The 20,633-nt window shown below is 33.5% G+C and overlaps 1 protein-coding gene and 1 long non-coding RNA gene across 3 annotated transcripts; one reads left to right on the top strand and one right to left on the bottom strand.

The window, feature by feature from the left end:
- Positions 1-13,294: 13,294 nt before the first annotated feature.
- LOC126673776 (beta-fructofuranosidase, soluble isoenzyme I-like) lies at positions 13,295-18,960 on the bottom strand. 2 transcript variants are annotated; one of them, XM_050368037.2, is made up of 7 exons: positions 18,461-18,960; positions 18,201-18,209; positions 15,616-16,475; positions 14,292-14,453; positions 13,962-14,179; positions 13,795-13,879; positions 13,295-13,703 (listed from the first exon to the last, which is right to left on the bottom strand). In XM_050368037.2, the coding sequence occupies exons 1-7, from the start codon at positions 18,840-18,842 to the stop codon at positions 13,503-13,505; spliced, it is 1,917 nt and encodes a 638-aa protein (XP_050223994.1). In that variant the 5' UTR covers positions 18,843-18,960; the 3' UTR covers positions 13,295-13,502. The 2 variants fall into 2 exon arrangements, with proteins under 2 accessions (XP_050223994.1, XP_050223995.1); XM_050368038.2 differs by lacking the exon at positions 18,201-18,209.
- Positions 18,961-19,106: 146 nt separating this feature from the next.
- LOC126673777 (uncharacterized) lies at positions 19,107-20,318 on the top strand. The gene is made up of 2 exons (XR_007639363.2): positions 19,107-19,908; positions 20,133-20,318. It is a non-coding gene; the product is annotated as an uncharacterized LOC126673777 (long non-coding RNA).
- Positions 20,319-20,633: the final 315 nt, after the last annotated feature.

Here is a 20,633-nt window from a genome sequence, read left to right as displayed (position 1 = left end):
AATTTCATTTTCTACAACGGCTCCCGCCTTCTAAATGGGCCCTTTGCTGCTCGACACGGCGACGTTTCAAACGGCATTTTTATGAAGTGGCAATAAATATTTGTTTTAGATTTACTTAGATGCACTTACCTTTCTTGTTATTAAAATTGATCTTCAAAAATTTGCCCAATTTCCTACCATTTTGTTTTGGCTCTGCTAGATTCATTTGCCTGGGGAGTGTTTGGTTCAGCTTTTTGGTGGAATTTTTAGCTTTTACTTTTTAAAAAACTCCACCGAGATATTTGGTGAGAATTGTTTTTAGAGTTTTTGGAGCTTTTTGAACCTCCAACAGCTGCTGTTTCAATATTTTTAGTTATTTAGACACAATTACCCCTACTAGAATATATCATTTTTTTAATATATAAAATTATTTAAATTATTTTTAACTCTAATCATTTATAAATTATATAAAATTATTTTATTTATATTAAAACAACTATAATTTAATAATTTTTTAAAAATTCATTATAAATTTATTAAAAAATATCTAAATAAGTTTCAATTAAATATTGTTTTTTATAAAAAAATAATTTTTAATATTTTTATTAAATAATATATAATATAATATATTCATAATTTAATAAATAAAAATAAAAATTATGCCATTTATGGTCATTTTATATATAAACAGCTACAGCTAATTGAATTTCACCAAACACTCATGATTTATCAGCTACCAGCCAACAGCTAACAGCCACCAGCTATAAAAACAGCTGAACCAAACAGGCCCTTAATTAGAAAGCCTTCCATTTGTATTTCATTTTTTTAATAGAAAAAAGTCGGAAATAAACCTATCAATATTAGCAAGGCACTCAAAACATTTATTCAGGAAGATAACGTTTTTAGGATCGTGACTTATAAACTCTGAAAATGAGAAAAATAAATAGAAAAAACAGTTATCTTATTATTATTTGAGAATCGTTAACTCCTTTTCTAAAAAACTATTTAGGTGAGAAATTGCACAAACAACAATGTCAGAAGGAATTAGATTGATATAACATAAAAATCACTATAACGATAAAGTGAGGATAAAGTTATTGGAAATAGGAGAAGGTTTTTAAGGCCTTCTACACACACGAGGAATCGAAACTCCGGCAATATCGTCTGTGAGGCAACTATGGACATCTTCCGGCATCAAATCATAGTGAAACAAACTGGCATGCGAGATTAGCCAACCGGTCGGCATATCAATTAGCTTCCCTAAAAGCATGCTTAATAGAAACACACCATTCTTTTTCCATTAACTTCCTAATAGCACACATAAACTTTATATGAGGATAACATTTGTTGTTTTGATATTATACTATATCATTAATCGTCTCATAAAATATGCTCGGCTATTATAGTAAGTCATTGATGATTTAACAACTGCCCAATTTCTTTCCATTGGTACTTAACAAATCTTTGAATATAATAATTATCTTTATTATTGCAGTTGTGGCTGATAGAAAAAAGCGGATAATTAAATAGATTTTTTAAAAAAAGAAGTTAAAAAGGTTAAAAGAAAAAAATGGAAAAATTATATAAGTAAAAATTATACAATCATCAACTATATATTATAAGTAGGTCTGTCCATAATTATTATGTAGATGCAATATAAGAATTAAAGTCTATTAAAAGTTAAAACATAGTTACCATAATTTTTAGATACTATTATAAATTTATACATATCTTTAAAGTAAGGGTTAAGACATTCTTAACTTAGGAAGATATTCCATATCCTAACAGTAGAGCAATCACTAAAAATAGTTAAAAAAAAAAATTTTGAGAGGAAAATTAGAACTTTATTAATCAAGCAACTGAATTAACAAGTTCATTGACCGGAAAAGGAACGTTTCCGTCAACAATACAGTTTTTTCCAATAAAGACACCCCATTTAGCAAGAGCATGGGCTACTTGGTTACATTGTCTTCGAATATGTCGAAAATGAACCCTACGCGAACCTATTTCCATTAAACAATCATCGATAATGATCTGGATCGGGTCAATGGCGTTCTTCGGGTTGTTCAGTCTGCATATAACGTTGGCCGAGTCAGATTCCAATATGATTTCTGATTCCTGGAACTGAGCTGAAATTTGCAGACCTAGCTGTATCGCCCTAGCTTCAGCTGCTTCCACGTCTGTGATTCCATGGACGGCAGAAACTCCCCATCTGATAACAGCTCCTTGGGCGTTCCTGCAAACAGCACTAACCACCGAAGTGTTAGTCCTAACGGACACCACAGCGTCTGTATTGACTTTTATCATCGTGCCGGTCGGAGGTATCCAGCTCAGGGCTTCAGCTGGCGATAACGCTTTGGAAAGCCTATCTGATGAAGCACGGTGGCTCAGATCAGGGGTGACTTGTTGGAACAGGAACTCCGGCGATAGCCTCCTATTACCGAAAACCAGGTTGTTCCTATCAATCCAGATTGTCCATAGACTCATAATGAACGTCTGAAGTTCGTCCATCTTAAGCATATTGAACATATAAGTCAGCCATTCTTGCATCGTCCTGCATGTAAAAAGATCAACACGTAACGTAAGAGGAGAAATAAGCCAAAGGCCACGCACAACATCGCAATCTTTCAGAGCATGGAGTTGGGTTTCCTCCTCACTCCCACACCGTGGGCAAATTTTTGAGATGTCTGGAATACGATTTGATAAATTCACGTTGCATGGCAGGGTATTATGATTTATTCTCCAGAGAAAATGGCGAACTTTCGGTTGTACTGGACATTTCCATATTCTTCCCCACAAATCCATATGAGACGGGTTAGTAGAGCTGGATGCATGGCTTCTTTCCATCAGTTTACAAGCTTGGTGATAACCTGTTTTGACAGAATAAATGCCATTTTTGTTAGGAAACCAAAACATTTTATCCGGCGGGAGTCTTCTACTTAGCGGGATCTTGATAATATTGGCTACATCGTCAGGTGTGAAACAATTAGCCAACTTCTCCGCGTTCCATTCCCCATTTTGAATAAACTCATTAACAGTGCAGCCTTCATTAACATTCTGATAACCGATGGGTTTCATATACGGTCTGGATGTAATCCAGTTATCCGCCACCACTTTAACCGTCTCATCGTTGCCAATTCTCCAAGCCAATCCCGTATCGAGAACGCGCTTGCCCTCTAAAATACTTTGCCAAATATAACTTGATTGCCGACGTGGGGTAGCCTGTATAAAATCAACCTGCGGATAGTACTTTGCCTTCATCACCCTAGCACATAGAGAGTTAGGAGATTGAATCAACTTCCAGGCCTGCTTAGCAAGCATTGCTAGATTGAAAGCACGAATATTGTGGAATCCAAGACCCCCCTGTTTCTTCGGCTTGCATATGGAACTCCAACTGACCCATGGAATCTTCTTCTTATCTTCTGAACCGCTCCACCAAAATCTAGAAATTATACTCCGCATTTCATTACAAAAATAAATCGGGAGAGCAAAGCAGCTCATAATATAAGTGGGAATAGACTGAGCTACCGACTTAATGAGCACTTCCCGGCCTGCTTTTGAAAGATATTTCTCCTTCCACCCTAGGATTCTCTTTTGGAGGCGATCCCGAAGAAAAGCAAAAATTGGTTTCTTAGAGCGACCAATCAACGTTGGCATTCCCAAATACTTCTTGAAGCAATTAACCACCTGAAATCCCAACACCTCCTGAACTGCGACTCTATTTTCTTCGGTAACCCCAGAACTGAAAAAAACCTCTGACTTGTCAGCGTTTATAAGCTGCCCGGAAGCCTTCTCATACACCGTAATGATCCGTTTCAAAGCTTGGCTTTCCTGAATGGTGGCTTTGATGAACAAAACACTATCGTCAGCGAAAAAGAGATGATTAATGCGAGGACCTCCACGGCACACTCTTCCACCAGAGATTACTTTATTTCGGACCTCTTTGCGCAGCATAGCAGAAAATCCTTCAGAACAGAGGAGGAATAAATATGGGGAGAGGGGGTCGCCCTAACGGAGACCACGCTGCGGGAGAATCTTACCCACCGGAGAACCATTCACTAGCACAGAAAATGACACGGTAGAGATACACGCCATAATCAGAGCGATAAAATGACTGGGGAACCCCATCTTAACCATGGCTTTCTCTACAAAACTCCATTCTACTCTGTCATAGGCCTTGCTCATATCCAGCTTGAGAGCAACAGTTCCTGTTTTGCCTTGGGAGCGCTTTGTCATAGAATGAAACATCTCGAATGCTATCATAGCATTGTCTGTAATCAGTCTACCAGGGACAAACGCGCTCTGAGCTTCATCAATAATGTCAGGGAGCATTCCTTTCATTCTATTTGCCAGAACTTTAGCAATCAGCTTATAAATAACATTGCATAGACTGATAGGACGGAAGTCCTTCATAGTCTCCGGACAGGACTTCTTGGGAATCAGAGTGATAAAAGTGTGGTTGATCCTACTCGGCATCTCTCCCGTATTCAAAAAGCCCAGGATACAGTCCACCACATCGCGACCAATGACATGCCAATAGGAATTATAAAACAGGACAGGCAGACCGTCAGGGCCCGGTGCCTTTAAAGATCCCATTTGTTTTAGCGCATCTTTGATTTCATCAACACAATACGGTCTTTGCAGCTCTAACACCTGTTCCCCCGAAATGGTAGTATCAATGCATTCGATAACCTCCATCTGGTTAGTTGGATATGAAGTAGTGAACAAAGTACTGAAGTAATCTTCAGCCACAGCCGATATCCCCTTACCACTTTTCCATATTCCGCTATCATCACGGATGCGATGTATAGTGTTGTTTTTTTTTCGGTTCGACGCTTTTTGGTGGAAGAACTTCGTGTTTCGATCTCCTTCTTTAAGCCAATCCGCACGTGATCTCTGTTTCCACATCAATTCTTCCTTCGACATCAGCTCATCAATCTCAGCCGAGACATCTCCCTCTCGTCTATTATTTGCATCATAACTACTACTATTCTGTATAACATGTAGTTCAGCCAGTTTCTCTTTTAAGTGCTTATTGAGATCACCAAAGTTAGCATAAGCCCAAGCTTTTAACATACCACTGCATTCTTCGATTTTGTCCATAAACTCCACCGGACGATCTCTAGCTGCTCCCCACGCCTGAATTACCACATCATCAAAATTGTCATGCCGCATCCACATTTGCTCAAATCTGAATATTCTATTACGCGTACTCCCCACTTGTTGTGACGTGGTAGTATTAAGCAATATGGGATTATGATCCGATTTATACCGGGCTAAATGAGCAACCTGCCAAGTCGAGTACATATCCTGCCACTTTTCATTAGCGAGAAACCTGTCGAGCCGGATTTGAATTAATTCGTCATTTTTGCGTCTGTTGGTCCACGTGAATTTCCCTCCAGAGAAGCCCAAATCTTCAACGCCACACTCATCAATAGCATCCTTAAACATCTCCAATTCCCGCTGGTCACTACACCGACCACCCTCTTTTTCATCGGCTAAGAGATGGAGATTAAAATCCCCAAACATCACTAGAGGTTGGTCTCCGTCTCCATGCATCTGATTCAGTAGTTCACAGGTACGAAATTTAGACTGGCTCTCCGGCCAACCGTAAACAGCTACACTTCTCCAACTCACATTAGTCTGGCCATCAACAACTGTAAACTCAATGTGATTAAGGGATGAGCTAATTACTTGCGCATCAATACCACATTTCCATCCCAGCACAAGCCCACCACGTCTATCATCAGAATCGACAACAAAAAAATTAAAAGCATTTAAACTACTACTAATTAAACTGAATTCGCTTTGAACCAATTTCGTTTCCATCAAAAACATAACATCAGGGGAATTATTTTTAACAAATAATTTAAGGGCCCTAACCGTCCAAGGATTCCCCAATCCCTGGAGGTTCCAACTAAAGATTTTCATTGCATCCGGCGGGACTGCTCGCCAGTCGCCGCCGATATCTCAAAATTTTCGAACCGATCCATTAACCCATCTCTGACTTTCTTTGAGAAAAGGTCAACTGAATCCACACCATCCTCATCAACTACCATACTTCGGATTCTTTTGGCATTTTTCTTCTTCTGAACATCATCCCCTCTTGGCTCTGAATCCCTTGCCACCTTACTTCGCTTCCACGATCCCTCTTTCCCTTGTTTTTTCCCACTTTGTTGAGCTACACCACCTCCATCAGCATACTCGACAGTAGTATCATTAGGTTGTGGAATAACCTGTTGAACTCTCACCTCCACAAGCCCTTCCAATTGTACCTCCGGAGTCTCACCCACAACAGTATTCTCTACTACAGCCCTTACATCTTGCCCAACCGGATTCTGTTGCTGGGTTATATTCCTGCCACCATCCACCACGTTCTCCTCAAGATTAAGCCCCCTTCTAACAGTTGAGCCCGCCTCATTGCTATTTGACATGGAGGTAGATGTGGAAAATCCCTCTCTGCCTTTATTTCGACCTCCACTATAATTCTTGTTTCCCATTAAAGTCCGTTTACGCGGGGTTGCCCTTAATCCTGGACCGTATGGCCACTCTGAGACCTCCGTCTCCTCCGGCTTTGTTTCACATTCAGCAACTAAATGGTCCAGCATCCCACACCAGTAGCAAAAATTTTGGATTCGTTCGTATTTAAACGGAATCCAACAGCTTTCTCCCATAGGGTTTATGACCACGGTACCTCTGATGATAGGTTTTGAAACATCAATATGGGCACGGGCTCTGCTGTATCTGTAGCATTCACTACCCTCACCATCATCAACATCCATAATTCTACCTATTTTGGATCCCACTTTAGCAATCGCAGCTCTTCCCCTACAGTTCATTGGTAGATTGTATATGCGGACCCATACAGAACAATGATTAATAATCATGTTATTTGGTTGCATGTTGCCAGACATCGGTTCAAAAAGAATAAGTTGTTTGTCAAAATTCCACGGGGACTCTCTCAATATTCTGCTTCTATCACTTTTCGATGAAAATTCACATACGAACAATTCTTCCCCTATGTCTTTCAGTGTAAATCCTCTAGCCAATCTCCATGCACTAGCTAACGCATTCCTTAGATGGTTCAAATTGTAAGGTTTTTGCGTTAACAATCTCCCAACCAGACTTAGTTCCGCCTTATCATTAGCATCATCATCCACCACATCTTCTAGGGTAATCGACCCCTGTTCTTCTTCCGTTAACCTCAGCTTCAGGCACGCTTCGACCAACCCTTCCTCCATTCTCAAACGCAGTCTACTACACAAAGAAACCCAGACGGGAACGTACAAGACGTAACGAGATCGATGAACGATAGTTGAACTTCAGAAACGAAGAGAAAACCCTAACCCTAGAAACCCTAGGGTAGAGAGAAGAGCTCCACAAAAAATTAACCTATAAGATATTGCTAATCTAAATGATAATTACATTTGTCTTATTAGCAACACCATACATGTTTGACATTTACTAAAAAAACAAACAAAATGTTACGTGTGTGATGACAGTACATTTCGTTGCTTTGAAATCATATTTCACAAAAATAATTATCTTATTATTAAATTTTCCATAAAAAATCATATTATATTTTTTTATATTAAATTTATATTTTTGCTCCTATTGTTTTGTTAAATTAGTGGTTTATAACTCTAAATACAACTTACAGTACCCCTATTAATAGAGATAAAATAAAAAAATACAATACTAAGTCATATTTTTTAATATGTGTGAAAATAACATATATCACTTTTTAAACAGGACAAAAGAAGTTTACGATTTTAATTTAATATTACCAATTAAGGAGTATTTGTTTTTCTAATTTAAATATACTAAACGATACTCCATCTCTATGTCGTATTAAAACTAAAAAACAATCTTTCAAAAACTCTATTTAGATTGATATATTGTGTTTATCTATACTATATATAAAAGCACGGATGGGGGGGGGGACATGCAAATTTACCAAATAATCCTTACTAATTGATTAGTTAATTAAAGGTTTTATGGTAATTATTTTATTAATTAGAAAATTAAGATATCTATTTAAGTATTTGAGTTAGAATAGAATTGTAAATTGCTTTGAATAAGAAGCAACGAAAAACTATTCCTTAATATAAAATCTACGATAATCAAATATTTGATATTTGGACGTTAATTAAAATTTGAAATCCTAACAATTTAAAAACCAACGGAAAAAAGTTTTAGTCATTCAAAGTGTTCCCGCATTCTTATTAACAAAGCAATACTTTTTGAAGACTTAAATTTCTCATGGCTTTTAGATTAATTGTAGTAGAGTAAATACATGAATTAAGGGGAAAAGAGTTTTGAAGGCTTCCATATAAATATTACTTATTCTGTTTAATTATAAATATTATTAACCAATAAGTATGATACTTTTTGTATATATTTGTTTCTGTTTAGTGGAGCTTTTTTTTAGATTTTTTTTAAAAGTGATTATATATTGTTAAGAAATATAATGACCAAAAACACACAAAAGATAGATCTATAATTTAAATTCAAGTAAAAGTTAATTATGATAAATATTTAATAATATAATTAAAAGATATTAGTTATTATATAAAAATAATAATATTAATTTCATAGTAATTTATATTTTCGAGTAAATTTTTTATTTTTTATTAATAATAATAAATTTAAAATGATATTAATATTAAAAGGTAATTATCAAATATTATTTATTATTTATTATTTATTAAAATTATATTATTATTGTCCTATCACATTACGAGCCACGTGCGTAGCACGTAAATCAATACTAGTAGTAAAAAAAATCATAATCTTTTGAAATACAGTTTTTCTAAATATGTGAGGAATTATAAATTTTTATTTCCATAAAAGAATATAAAAAACATTAATATTTTATACATAAATGGAAATCGTATACAACTACAAAGGTTTTTTTTGCTTTTAATTGAGAAGACGTAATGCTAAAGCCACTCAGCTTGCTCACAGAATCACTAATTTGATCCATAAAAGTCGTGATTAGTAAGTTAATGAGGAGGCAAAAGTACCATCCACCTCCTAAGTGGATAAACATTGTGAACTGTGACTAAAAAATTTAATGTGGGTGGGTAGGGACATTTTTCCGCAAATTTTCCTAACTTAAGCACTGAAATTAATTTTTTTTCAATCCAAAACTTAAAATTTAATCCTTTCATTTTTCTTTATTTCTTTGCGCTTTGCTTTATGGGCCAAATTAAGATTTCTAGAATATGGGCTTCGAATTGGTCACTGTTGATTACGGCTAATAATCACCCATGGCACCTCAACTTTAGGGGTACGGGCGCTAAACCCCCTGATGTTTAAAAACGGGCGCTAAACCCCCTAAACTTTGTGTCGGCGCTCACTAAACCCCTTTTGGACGAAAATACCCCCGGCGCCGTCTTTTGTTTGGCGGCTGTCTTTTAAAACAGAAAAAAAAAATTGACAGCACCAAGTGTCAGTTGACACGTCATCAAAAGACAAAAAAAAATAAAAATACCCAAAACACCCCTAAATATAATATCTGATAAAATAAAAAAACCCAACCACTCATTCAAAACCCAACCACCCATTCAAAACCAACGCATCACTGATCTAACCATCGCCGCCACCCGACCACCACCGGAAAATTTTCCGGTCATCTTCTCCGAGTGAATGATGACCGGAAAATTTTCCGGTCACCAAAATAAACGGATCCGGTCACCAAAATAAACGGATCTGCAGATCTGTTCCTCTTGAGGAACGGATCTGCAGATCTGTTCCTCAAGAGGAACAGATCGGCGGATCTGTTCCTCAAGAACAGATCCGGCGCCGGATCTGTTCTTGAGGAACAGATCGCCGGATCTGTTCCTCAAGAACAGACCCGACGCGGGTCTGTTCTTGAGGAACAGATCGGCGGGTCTGTTCCTCAAGAACAGATCCGCGCCGGATCTGTTCTTGAGGAACAGATTCGAAAGATGGCCGGAAAAATTTTCCGGTCATCTTCAATAGAGAAGATGACCGGAAAATTTTCCGGTGGTGGTCGGGTGGGTGTGTTCCGGTCGGGTGGGGATGGTCCGGTCGGGTGTTGGGTTCATCTTTTAATTTAGATTGGGTTGATTTATTTATTTTGTCTTTTTCTAAATTAAATTGAGGGTATTTTAGGTGTTTGAAATTTTTAAGGTATATTTCTGACGTGTCAGATGATATGACAGTGTCAGAATTTTTTTTTTAAAATGTCAGTTGACTGAAAAAACGGCGCCAGGGGTATTTTGGTCATATTTCGTCCAAAAGGGGTTTAGTGAGCGCCGACACAAAGTTTAGGGGGTTTAGCGCCCGTTTTTAAACATCAGGGGGTTTAGCGCCCGTACCCCTAAAGTTGAGGTGCCATGGGTGATTATTAGCCGTTGATTACAGCTCAGGTTATTATTTTTGAGAAAATTAGAAAAAATACTCTCTTTTTGAAAATAATATGATTTCCTACCTCAATAAGAAAAAGATAGAGAAAATATCTCACCATTTTAATGTTTTTATTTTTTTACTCTAACACCTATTTATATTATAATTATACCTATCTTTTATTATTATTTTATTCTAACCATATTTTTTCTACTCTTAAATGACAACTGTCACTTATTTTCTTTTATTCTCTCTCCTTTTCTCTTTCTTCTTCATTCCTTTTCTTTTTCTTATCTGTTCTTTTTTTCCCACCATTCTTTTTCTTCATTTTCTTCTTCTTCTATATTCCTTCTTCATTTTTGTTCTATTCTTCTTCATCGTTAATTCATCATTCCGCCGTCGTTCTGCCATCATTCTGCTGCTGCTCAGCCGTTTTTCACATTTAATTTAGCGTTTTTTTCTCGACTCGTGGTGATTAATACGATTTGTTTAACTTTCAGATCTAAATAAATTACTCTTGAATTTTTTTCAATTTTAGATCTAAAAATCTGCATTAAAAACGTTTTTATACATTACAAATGATTTTCTAAAAAAAAAACTGCTTCTGATTATCATATGAGTATCATCACTGCATTATCATGCAAGTATCATAACACTGCAGAAAAAATCAATTTTTTTATTAAAAAACAGCGTCTGATTATCATGTTATTATCATGTCGTTATCATAACAATATTTATATGATTATGATAAGGTTATGATAATGCAAATGTACGATAATGATAATAGTATGATAATGTCTTTATGATAATATAATGATAAGCTTATAACAGTATGATAATATGATACTTACATGGAATTTTTTTTACAAAAATAGTGTCATATGATAATGTTTTATCATATGATAACGAGATGATAATATGTATGGTACATATATGATAATATCTATAATAATGTATGGTAAAATAGTGTTTGATTATCATGTCGTTATCATAACACTGGAATATGATAATTAGATGATAATGAATTATAATAAGGTTATGATAACTGGATGATAACGTACGTGAAATTAGAATTACAAAAAAATTCATGACACCAGTATGATAATCAGATGATAATAAAATAATAAAATTATGATAATAGTATGATAATATGATACCTATATGTAAAAAAATTACAGAAAAATTATGATAATGAGATGATAATGTAAAGATAATATGATGCCTGTATGAAAAAAATAATTACAAAAAAATTATGATAACGAGATGATAATGTGAAGATAATAGTACGATAATATGATACATGTATGAAAAAAACAATTATAAAAAAATTATTATAATGAGATGATAAGGTGAAGATAATAGTATGATAATATGATCTTATTATACTTCATTATCATAATATTTTCTTCACATTATCATCTCGTTATCATAATTTTTATGTAATTTTTTTAATATAGGTATCATATTATCATACTGTTATCATAATTTTATTATTATGTCGTTGTCATAACATTATCATTTAGGTCCAATAATACATTATCATCTCGGTATCATATGATTATATTATGATAACGAGATGATAATACAGTGGTAACAACATGATAATCAATTTTTTGTAGAAAATATTTCTTTATACAGTGTTATGATAACAACATGATAATACAGTGATACTCATATGATAATAAGAGACTTTTTTTTTTTATAAAAAATCATTTTTTTTCTGCAGTGTTATGATAATCATATGATAATCAAATCCTGTTTTTTTTGCAGAAAATCGTTTTTTATGCAGAAAATCGTTTTTTATCATAACATCGTTTTTCATGCAGATTTTTAGATCTAAAATTGAAAAAAAAATCAAGAGTAATTTATTTAGATCTGAATATTATAAAAATCGCAATAATCACATGAATTAAAGAAAAGTTTGCTAAAATAAAATATGAAAAAACAATGCAGTGACGGTGGAGCGATGGAGAAACGGCGGCGGAGCGATGAAGGAACGAAGAAAAAAGAAAGAAACTGGAGAAGAAAAGAAGAAATAAAGAAGAAGAAGAAAATTGACGAAGAAAAAAAATAGAGAAGAAGAAGAAGAAGAAGAAGAAGAAGAGAGGAGAGAGAAAAAGAAAGAGAGAGTCATAGAAAAATGACAGTTGTTATATGCTAAGAGTAAGAAAATATAATTAGAGTAAAAAATTAAAAAAAAAGTAGGTATAATTATAATATAAACATGCTTTAGAGTAAAAAAATAAAAGCATTAAAATGATGAAGTATTTTTTTTATCTTTTCTTTATTAAGGTAGGAAATCAAATTATTTTAGAAAATAGAGTATTATCCTAATCTTCTCTTTTAAAAAAAAAAAAACAATCTGATCAGTGAATTAACTTTGTTTCACACAAAAAAATTAAAAGAAATAATTATTGTCGATCATTCAATTTAGATTAGAACTATTACAATCTCATTATTTTTAAGACTATAGATCTCGAGTTCGAATCACTATGACAGTAAAGACTCTTTTGATCGTCATTTTAGAATAAAAATAGAAAATAAAACATTTAATCAAATACATTATTTCCTGCTTAGGCCAGTTAAGTTCATTATTAATTTGATCAAATATTTTGATTGTTAAAAATTAACTTCAAGATAATAATTAACTTTTTTATAAAAGTAATTTATAAAAGGAAATCTAAAATATATTTGTATTCATAATTATTTTTAATTTTTCTTTAAATAAGTTTTAAAAAAACAAAATTGAATTTATTAAAAATATTATATTCTTTATATATGAAATTTTTTATGGCAAAAAAATGAAACAATATAATGGACACGTTTAAAAAAATTCACTTTAATTTAAACAAATGACTGACATTGAAACTGAAAATTAAAAAATAAGTTAATATTGACAATATTAAAAGTTTGAGACATAAGTAAAAAAAAAATTAACAAATTTAAGCATTTAAAATTTGAATCTTTTCTCATTGTATATGTTTTTCAGAAAATGCAAATTACTTAGCCATTGGAGTTTGAACTGTAAAAATTACACACAAGCTTAGACCCTCCCAAATACAAAAAATAAACAACTAAAGAATATATATATTTTGCAGACCAATAATTAAACGGCAAATTGATACAACAAACTCAATCAAATAATATTTCTAATATTCACCAAATGGAAAAGGACTTATAAAGGCAGAATTCAACTCCCAAATCTTGAGTGTAGCCTTAACATTAACACTGGTTGCATTGTTGAACAAGAACACCTTTGCAGCTCCATAAATTGCTTCTGTTGGATAAATTCTTGATGTGATCACTGTTCTTCCTCCTTGTGCAAAACTCTCCACAATTGAATGATCAACCTGCACGAGTTCATTTTTTTATAATTAAAGATCATCGATACTTAATATAATTCAATTAATTAGGGTTTAGAGTTTCGGGTTTCGGATTTACCAATATCCTCATCTTTAAATTTTCATTTTCCAGCACAGGAACAGTGCTACCATAAACTTGCTTAAAGACATCAGCCTTTGACGATCTACGTAAATAAAATCCATTAAATTATTATAAATAGATATGAATAAGAAATACAAGAATAACGAAAGAAAGTAAATAAAAACCTTGTTTCGTCAGCGCAGAAATAAGTTTTAAGAGTGCCATCAGTTGAACTTTCAGGACGAAAAAATACAGGGGTCAGTTCAGAAAGTGAGTCGTCTGCAAGAACTAGCAGACCAAATGGTCCCAATGAACTCCTGGCTACTGCACCACCACCGCAGCCATATTCTTCACCGGTTGATTCTGATATTAATTCTGTTTCAAACTCTGCAAATATGTCTAGCTGCAAAATATTCCACACAATGAACTCATATTACATATTTAATATATAGTTTTATTAATTAGAAACACCATGGAAATATTAAAGGAAACTTCAGAAGTAAAGGGAAATATACCTGACTGGCCGAGCCAATGTCAAGTGGGATGACTGAACCAGGTGCAATCACAATCTGTTCAAATTCAGTACTCTTCAATCTCAAGCTCTCAATTTCTTCCACTGGCCAATGTAGCAAATTAGCCCCGGTCTTGCTATCAAATACGATGGTCCTTGGAATAGTCTTGCCCAACACAATAAATAATTAAAAATTATAAAAATAGCTTAAAATCAGTCAAAAATTGCAAATACACTTCAAAAAAATTGCTTTTAACTTATAGAGTTACCGCTCCATATTTAAAAATATGTAATTTAGTACGATCCTTATCATAAATGTATAAATCATATAGTTTTAATGTATTTGATATGTAACTATAATGTATTTTATAAGTAAAACTAAAAGCGTAAGAACTGGTTGTTTTCATTATTTTCGGTAAAATAATATTTTTGGATTTTAAGTATATTCTCAAAAATTAAGTAAATTTTTTTGATAATTTTGCTGTTTTTTCTATATACAACTAATTAATGCATATACTTTTTTTTAATTTTAATTGCTTAAAACAATTTTTGTTGGATTGATTTGTGGGGAAAAGTTGAAAACTACCTAATTTTGTTAAAATAATCTCAAAAATACATATGTTCTTTTTTATTTACGGACAACACTTACAAAACAAAATAAATTGCACCTAGCACTTGATTTAATAAAAATATTAAAACTAACACTTAAAACTTTATTTTTCTATTTTTTTTATATTTCAATCTATATTTAAACCCTAAATCATAAAGCATACTAAACCCCAAACCCTAAATCATGCTAACCCTAAACTCTAAATCCTAAATTATGCTAAACCCTAAATTTTAAATCCTAAACCGTGCTAATTCCTAAATTCTAAACCCTACCATGCTAAACTGTAAACCCTAAATTATGCTAAACCTTAAATTTTAAACCCTAAACCATGCTAATCCCTAAATTTTAAACTCTGCCATGCTAAATCCTAAATCTTAAACCCTAAATTCTAAACCCTAACCCTAAAATCTTAAATCATAAACCCTAAAATCTTAAACTCTAAATTCTAAACCTTAAAAAAGTGTGGTTACATGTTGGATGAAATAAAAAAATAGGATTAAATGTTGGATGAAATAAAAAAAAGAGGGATCAAGTGTTGGATGAGATAAAAAGGTAGGATCAAGTGTTGGATGAAAAAAAAAGGTGGAATGAGGTGCTAGATGAAATAAAAAGATGGAATCAAGTGCTAAGATAAAAAAAAAGTACTTAAGTATTTTTGAAATTATTTTTAATAATCAAGTGCTGAGTCTAATTTTCTCTTGATGGTGTTCGTTTGTACCTGAACAGAAGCCCAGCCCTTTTGTAAATCATCTTGTTCAGTATCAGTTTCATTGATCCAGCCCCATAAGATCCTCCTCTGTTTATTCTGGTCATAAAAGGACTTTGACGCATAATACCTTCCATAATCCACCCGTAACCCGATACCCACATCCTCTTCTGGGTTATCAGGTGTCCATTTATCTCTTACCGGGTCGTATGTACCGATTGCATAATAATCCACCTTTGTATTATCCAAACTAGCTTTCAATACGTGCTTAATCCCCGGCCCATTTGCTGAAGTGTCCAAACCATTTGACCCGTTTAATGCAACAGGGTAAAAGTCCACACATTCCCACATACCCGTACCCTCAACCGAATGTAAGAGTCCATCCAGCAACTCATAAGTTATAAAGTTGGTAGTTTTGTACATAAGTGAGATTCCAATGGTTTCATTTATTCTTGACCCGATTGTGAGCCTCCATTTTCCATCGGGCCCCATCCAGGCCGTTGTCGGATCTCTGAATTTATCGAATCCAATTCCAGGTGGTGGAAAAAGAACCGGGTTTCCAGGATATTTGACCCAGTCTATAAGGAGAGGATCAGATAGGTTGGCGGGGTAGGCTAGATTTTGCACCTGCAGTGATGTGTTAGTGTCCCCAGTGTAAAGCATTACGATCTGACCGTCAGGAAGGAAAGTAGCTGAGCCTGTCCATACACCGTTGATATCATACCATTGATCAGGGACCATTGCCAAGGGGAGATAGAGCCAGTGAATCAAGTCCCTTGATACAGCATGACCCCACCTGATAAGGCCCCACACTGCTGAATCAAAATTGTATTGGTAGAATAGATGATACCATCCCATGTGGAATAATGGACCTGCATGTAGACAATATTTACAATCCGTGACCGTGCTTAGCAAACTAACAACTAGTATATTAGGAATAATTGATCATAAGGTTACTCGAACAGTCAGATTTTATTTTGGAGACCAAATTTTAATTTATTTCAATTTAATTATTGTATATTACTTTCATCTCACCAAAGATTTTCAGCCAAAGTGATTATGCGACAGCCGAATTTTTCAATAAACAATAGATTTTTATTTGTATTTTTATGAAAATTTATCATTTATGCACAATTTTAATTCTTCGGAGTTTTTCGACCAAATTAACATACATGTCAAATTTCTAAGAAAAATAAAACAAAATACAATTGCTACATATACATTTTTTACAGATAAATCCCTCAATGAAATAAAATTAAAATTGATAATCGAATTGAAAGTAATTAAAATTTGGTTAATAAAATGAGACTTGTTCATGTGCCGGGATTTGACGCTGCCTGCCACGCTTTACTATTTTTATGTAAGTTTAAGCCGGCTCGAGCTCAATATGAACTTTATATATGCTATACAGTTCTGGTTCTCTATGTATATATATGTGAGCTCGGGCCATATATTTTGAGGTTTATACGAAAAATTATAAAATATCAAATGCTCGAGTCGGCCCATAAATTAACTAGTGGACTAGGCTAAAGCTCATGCGGGGCTAAAGATAAAAAGTTAAAATTAAGCTCGGCCTTAGGCGGACGAGCCTAGCTAGAAGGGTATCCAAATCCACAAATAGATATTTTTAAAAAGTCTGATAATTTGAGTAGCTCTAAAATCAATTATTCCACCTATTAGATTGTAACTAAAATTACATATTAACAAACTTACCTAATTTTATATAGTCCATGATTAATCCTCTAATATATAAAAGATGTATTTTTTTTTATAAAATTGTATATTCATGCAATAACTTTCCTTCAACTTGAGAATTGAATTTTATTCTGAAAAAAAAAGTTACTTTTGTTTACAATACGCTAACATCATATTTTACATTTTTATGTTTTTGGGTAAATCTTATAATTCAAACATATATCATGGGTGGATTTCTTGAAACTAGAATGGAAAATAAAAATGATATTTGAATTATTTCTGATGGACACACCCAAATATATAACAGACGTGTAACGTTTTCTAACATATATATTGACCTATTAAAAATCATAAAATACGATTGTATTATTATAGACAAAACAAAATCAATTAGCCCCACTCCTCATCCAACATATCAATTATTCAATTACCAAAACTATATTATGATTGGTCCATAACTACTAAAGTCCTCTTGTATTTTTTTCACGTAAATAAATTTGGTCACGTTACTTTATCTCTTGGCCACTGTTTCAGACAGGTTGCTTCCATATAGAGTACTTACAGTATACGTCTATGCCACAAAAAAACATGTGGTATTGGTGGCAAGTTATCGATACAGATTGGAAAATCTCATCCGTTCGATCTAACGTTCGCCAATTTTCTCATCAAAGAAAAATCATATGAATGCATTGATTGACCATGCATTTAATTCTCACCAAAGAGGATAAGAGTCCATAAAATATTGAGTGTTTGGACCAAGTAATCATAAGAATAATTAGATAAAAGTAAAACCCTAATTATATGTTTAGATCCTAAATGACATGCATTAGTGTGTAATCAGTCAAGCAATGATGTAATAGTAATCAAGCATGAATTAATAAACTACGAGTTGAAGATCGTACCGTCAGGATCTGAAACAGATTTCCATACGTAAGAACAATCACCAAAAACAAAGACATAAAAATATATATTAGAAAACAACAAAAATTAAAGAAAACGCAAAGTTAATCCAAGAAAATGAATATATAACGTGGTGATTAATAATAGTTTTAATTATAGATAGAACTGGAGTATTTTCAGCTTTATTTCAATACATTTTCAGAAAACTATCAAATTAGATAAAAATTAAAAAAGAAAAAAGATTAGGTATTTGTTCACCTACCATTCATCCAATGGTTTTCAGGCTGAAAATGGTAAGAAGTTTTTTGCCAAGAAAACATAGCATTTGTCCAATTGTAAGACAGTCCATCATTCAAATACGACGGACTTGACTTAGCTGATACACCTTCAGCTACTCCTCTCGGCACCGGCACCGCCGCAGATTGTGCTGCTGACTGGTTTTTATTTGGCTGGGGCGATGGTTGTTGGCTTTGTTTAACGATTAATGCGAGCAATGACAGCAGAAAAACGACTGAGAAAATCTTTAAAGGTCGCCGGACTTTTGTGGAAGGTTCGTGGTGGGAATTAGGTTGCTCCGGCAAAGGAGCGTAAGGTGCATGTAGAGTATTTTCAGACGAGGTGGCGGCAATGGAGGAACTGTCCATTTGTTGTTAGGGAGGTATAGAAATTGAAGACAAATGGAGTAGTGTAATAAAGCGTAATGGTCGGAAGCAGATCTTGCTAGATGTTTGGAGCCTAGAATATTTCACGAGAGTGAGGATTTAGTGGTTGGTTCAATTAATTTAAGAGTTGCAGAGATATAATTACACGTGTAGTGAGGAAGGAACAATAAAAATTAGGAAAAATAACAAATTAAATCCTCAAATTATTTAAAAAACCTGATCATTATAAAGATACTCACGTTTTCAAATTTTTATTCATTTTCTAGACTTTTAAAAATGTTACTTTTTAACCTATTATTTAATTTTATGCTTTAATTATGTCGTATTTTTTAATTTGAGAGGTTGTGTGTGATTATTTTACACGTGATTTAATTTTTCAAAATTGAGATTTTATTTCAATAGGCAGAAGAAGAAGTGAGGAGTAATAATTTTTAGTAGCTAGAGAAAATAGAGAGAGGTCAGATGGTCCTTTTTATTGATCTAGGATGAGTTGGGAAACCATGTAGCTAGTAGGGGTGAGCAAAAACCGAACCGAACCGAAAAACCGAACCGATCCAGACCAAAAAAGATTATGGAGTGGTTAAAATGGTTAAAACGGAGTGGTTTGGTTTAGAATTTTTAAGATTTCCGGTTTTCGGTTATGGTTTGGATTTAGAGCTCGGTTAACCGAACCGAACCGAAAACCGAAAACCCTAAAACTCTGCCGTTTAATGTAATTTAGGAGGGGTTATTTTGGAATTTACTTACACCTAAAAAATGATGCCCTAATTCACTATCCCCAACCTGCCGTTTCCCACTCTTTCATTTTTCACTCTAATCTAAGCCTTTTCCCTTTCCTTCTCTCTATTCTCTCAAATTCTCCATTGTTGGATAAATCTTGTTTCAAAAGTTTAAAATTTTATTTTTCTTCTCTAAATTATTAAAGTATTCTACTGCACCTAATTATAATAAACTCAAAAAAAATTGATATTTCTTCCTCAAATGATCTAAACGGCTGCACATAGTTTGTGATTAGTAGATTGAGCATGCAGATTTCTCGTCTTTTACGGTTCGTTACTTGTTCAAACTGTTCTTAGATTTCAATTATGATTACTAATTTTATTAAATTTGATTTCTTTTTAATAGATCCAACTTCTATACTGTATTTTATTATTTGAGATCTTTGCTTGGTTTCTCACTATTTTTAAGACAAATCCATGTTTATTTCTTAACTTTTTGATATTTGTTTGTTATTCTAATTTTTTCTTACCGTTTGGTTTTTAATTTTTGCAGGACAACCAGCTTTTACTTTGGATCTGTGGGTAAAGAAAGAGCTAAAGAAGAAATTAACAAATTTTAGTTGTTCTTGCATTGTAGTTTTAGATCGGTTGATTAAAATGTAAAAGAAATTAACAATCAATTAATGTAATCAAACCACATTTATGTATATAGAATTATTTATATTTTTATTTATTCGAATTTTATGTGTTTTACTTAAATCGGTGAACCGACCGAACCGAACCGAAAAAACCGACTTTCTCGGTTCACCGAACCGAGAAAACCGTGAACCGTAGTAGTGAAGTTTGGTTTTGATTTTTAAGGGGTGGTTTGGTTTGGTTCTGAAAATTGGCGAACCGAACCGAACCGAGCTCACCCATAGTAGCTAGATAGAACCTTTTCCAATTTAAAAATCGATACAAATGAAATGCAATATTAAAAATTAAGATTTATGAAAAAAATGAACGAAACAAAAATTAAAAAGATTGAGTATTTTTAAGTGATTAGGGCATATGG

This window comes from Mercurialis annua, linkage group LG3 (assembly GCF_937616625.2).
Source record: "Mercurialis annua linkage group LG3, ddMerAnnu1.2, whole genome shotgun sequence".
NCBI lineage: Eukaryota > Viridiplantae > Streptophyta > Magnoliopsida > Malpighiales > Euphorbiaceae > Mercurialis > Mercurialis annua.
Note: the sequence above shows the minus strand (reverse complement) of the source record. Positions and strands in the feature narration are given on the sequence as shown.

Excerpts from the sequence above, each read along its gene's own strand:
- LOC126673776 (XM_050368037.2), bottom strand. The coding sequence starts at position 18,842 with ATGGACAGTTCCTCCATTGCCGCCACCTCGTCTGAAAATACTCTACAT. Across the intron at positions 13,880-13,961 it reads TTCTGCGCTGACGAAACAAG|ATCGTCAAAGGCTGATGTCT; the intron begins GTTTTTATTTAC and ends TTATTTACGTAG. Across the intron at positions 13,704-13,794 it reads ATTTAAAGATGAGGATATTG|GTTGATCATTCAATTGTGGA; the intron begins GTAAATCCGAAA and ends GAACTCGTGCAG.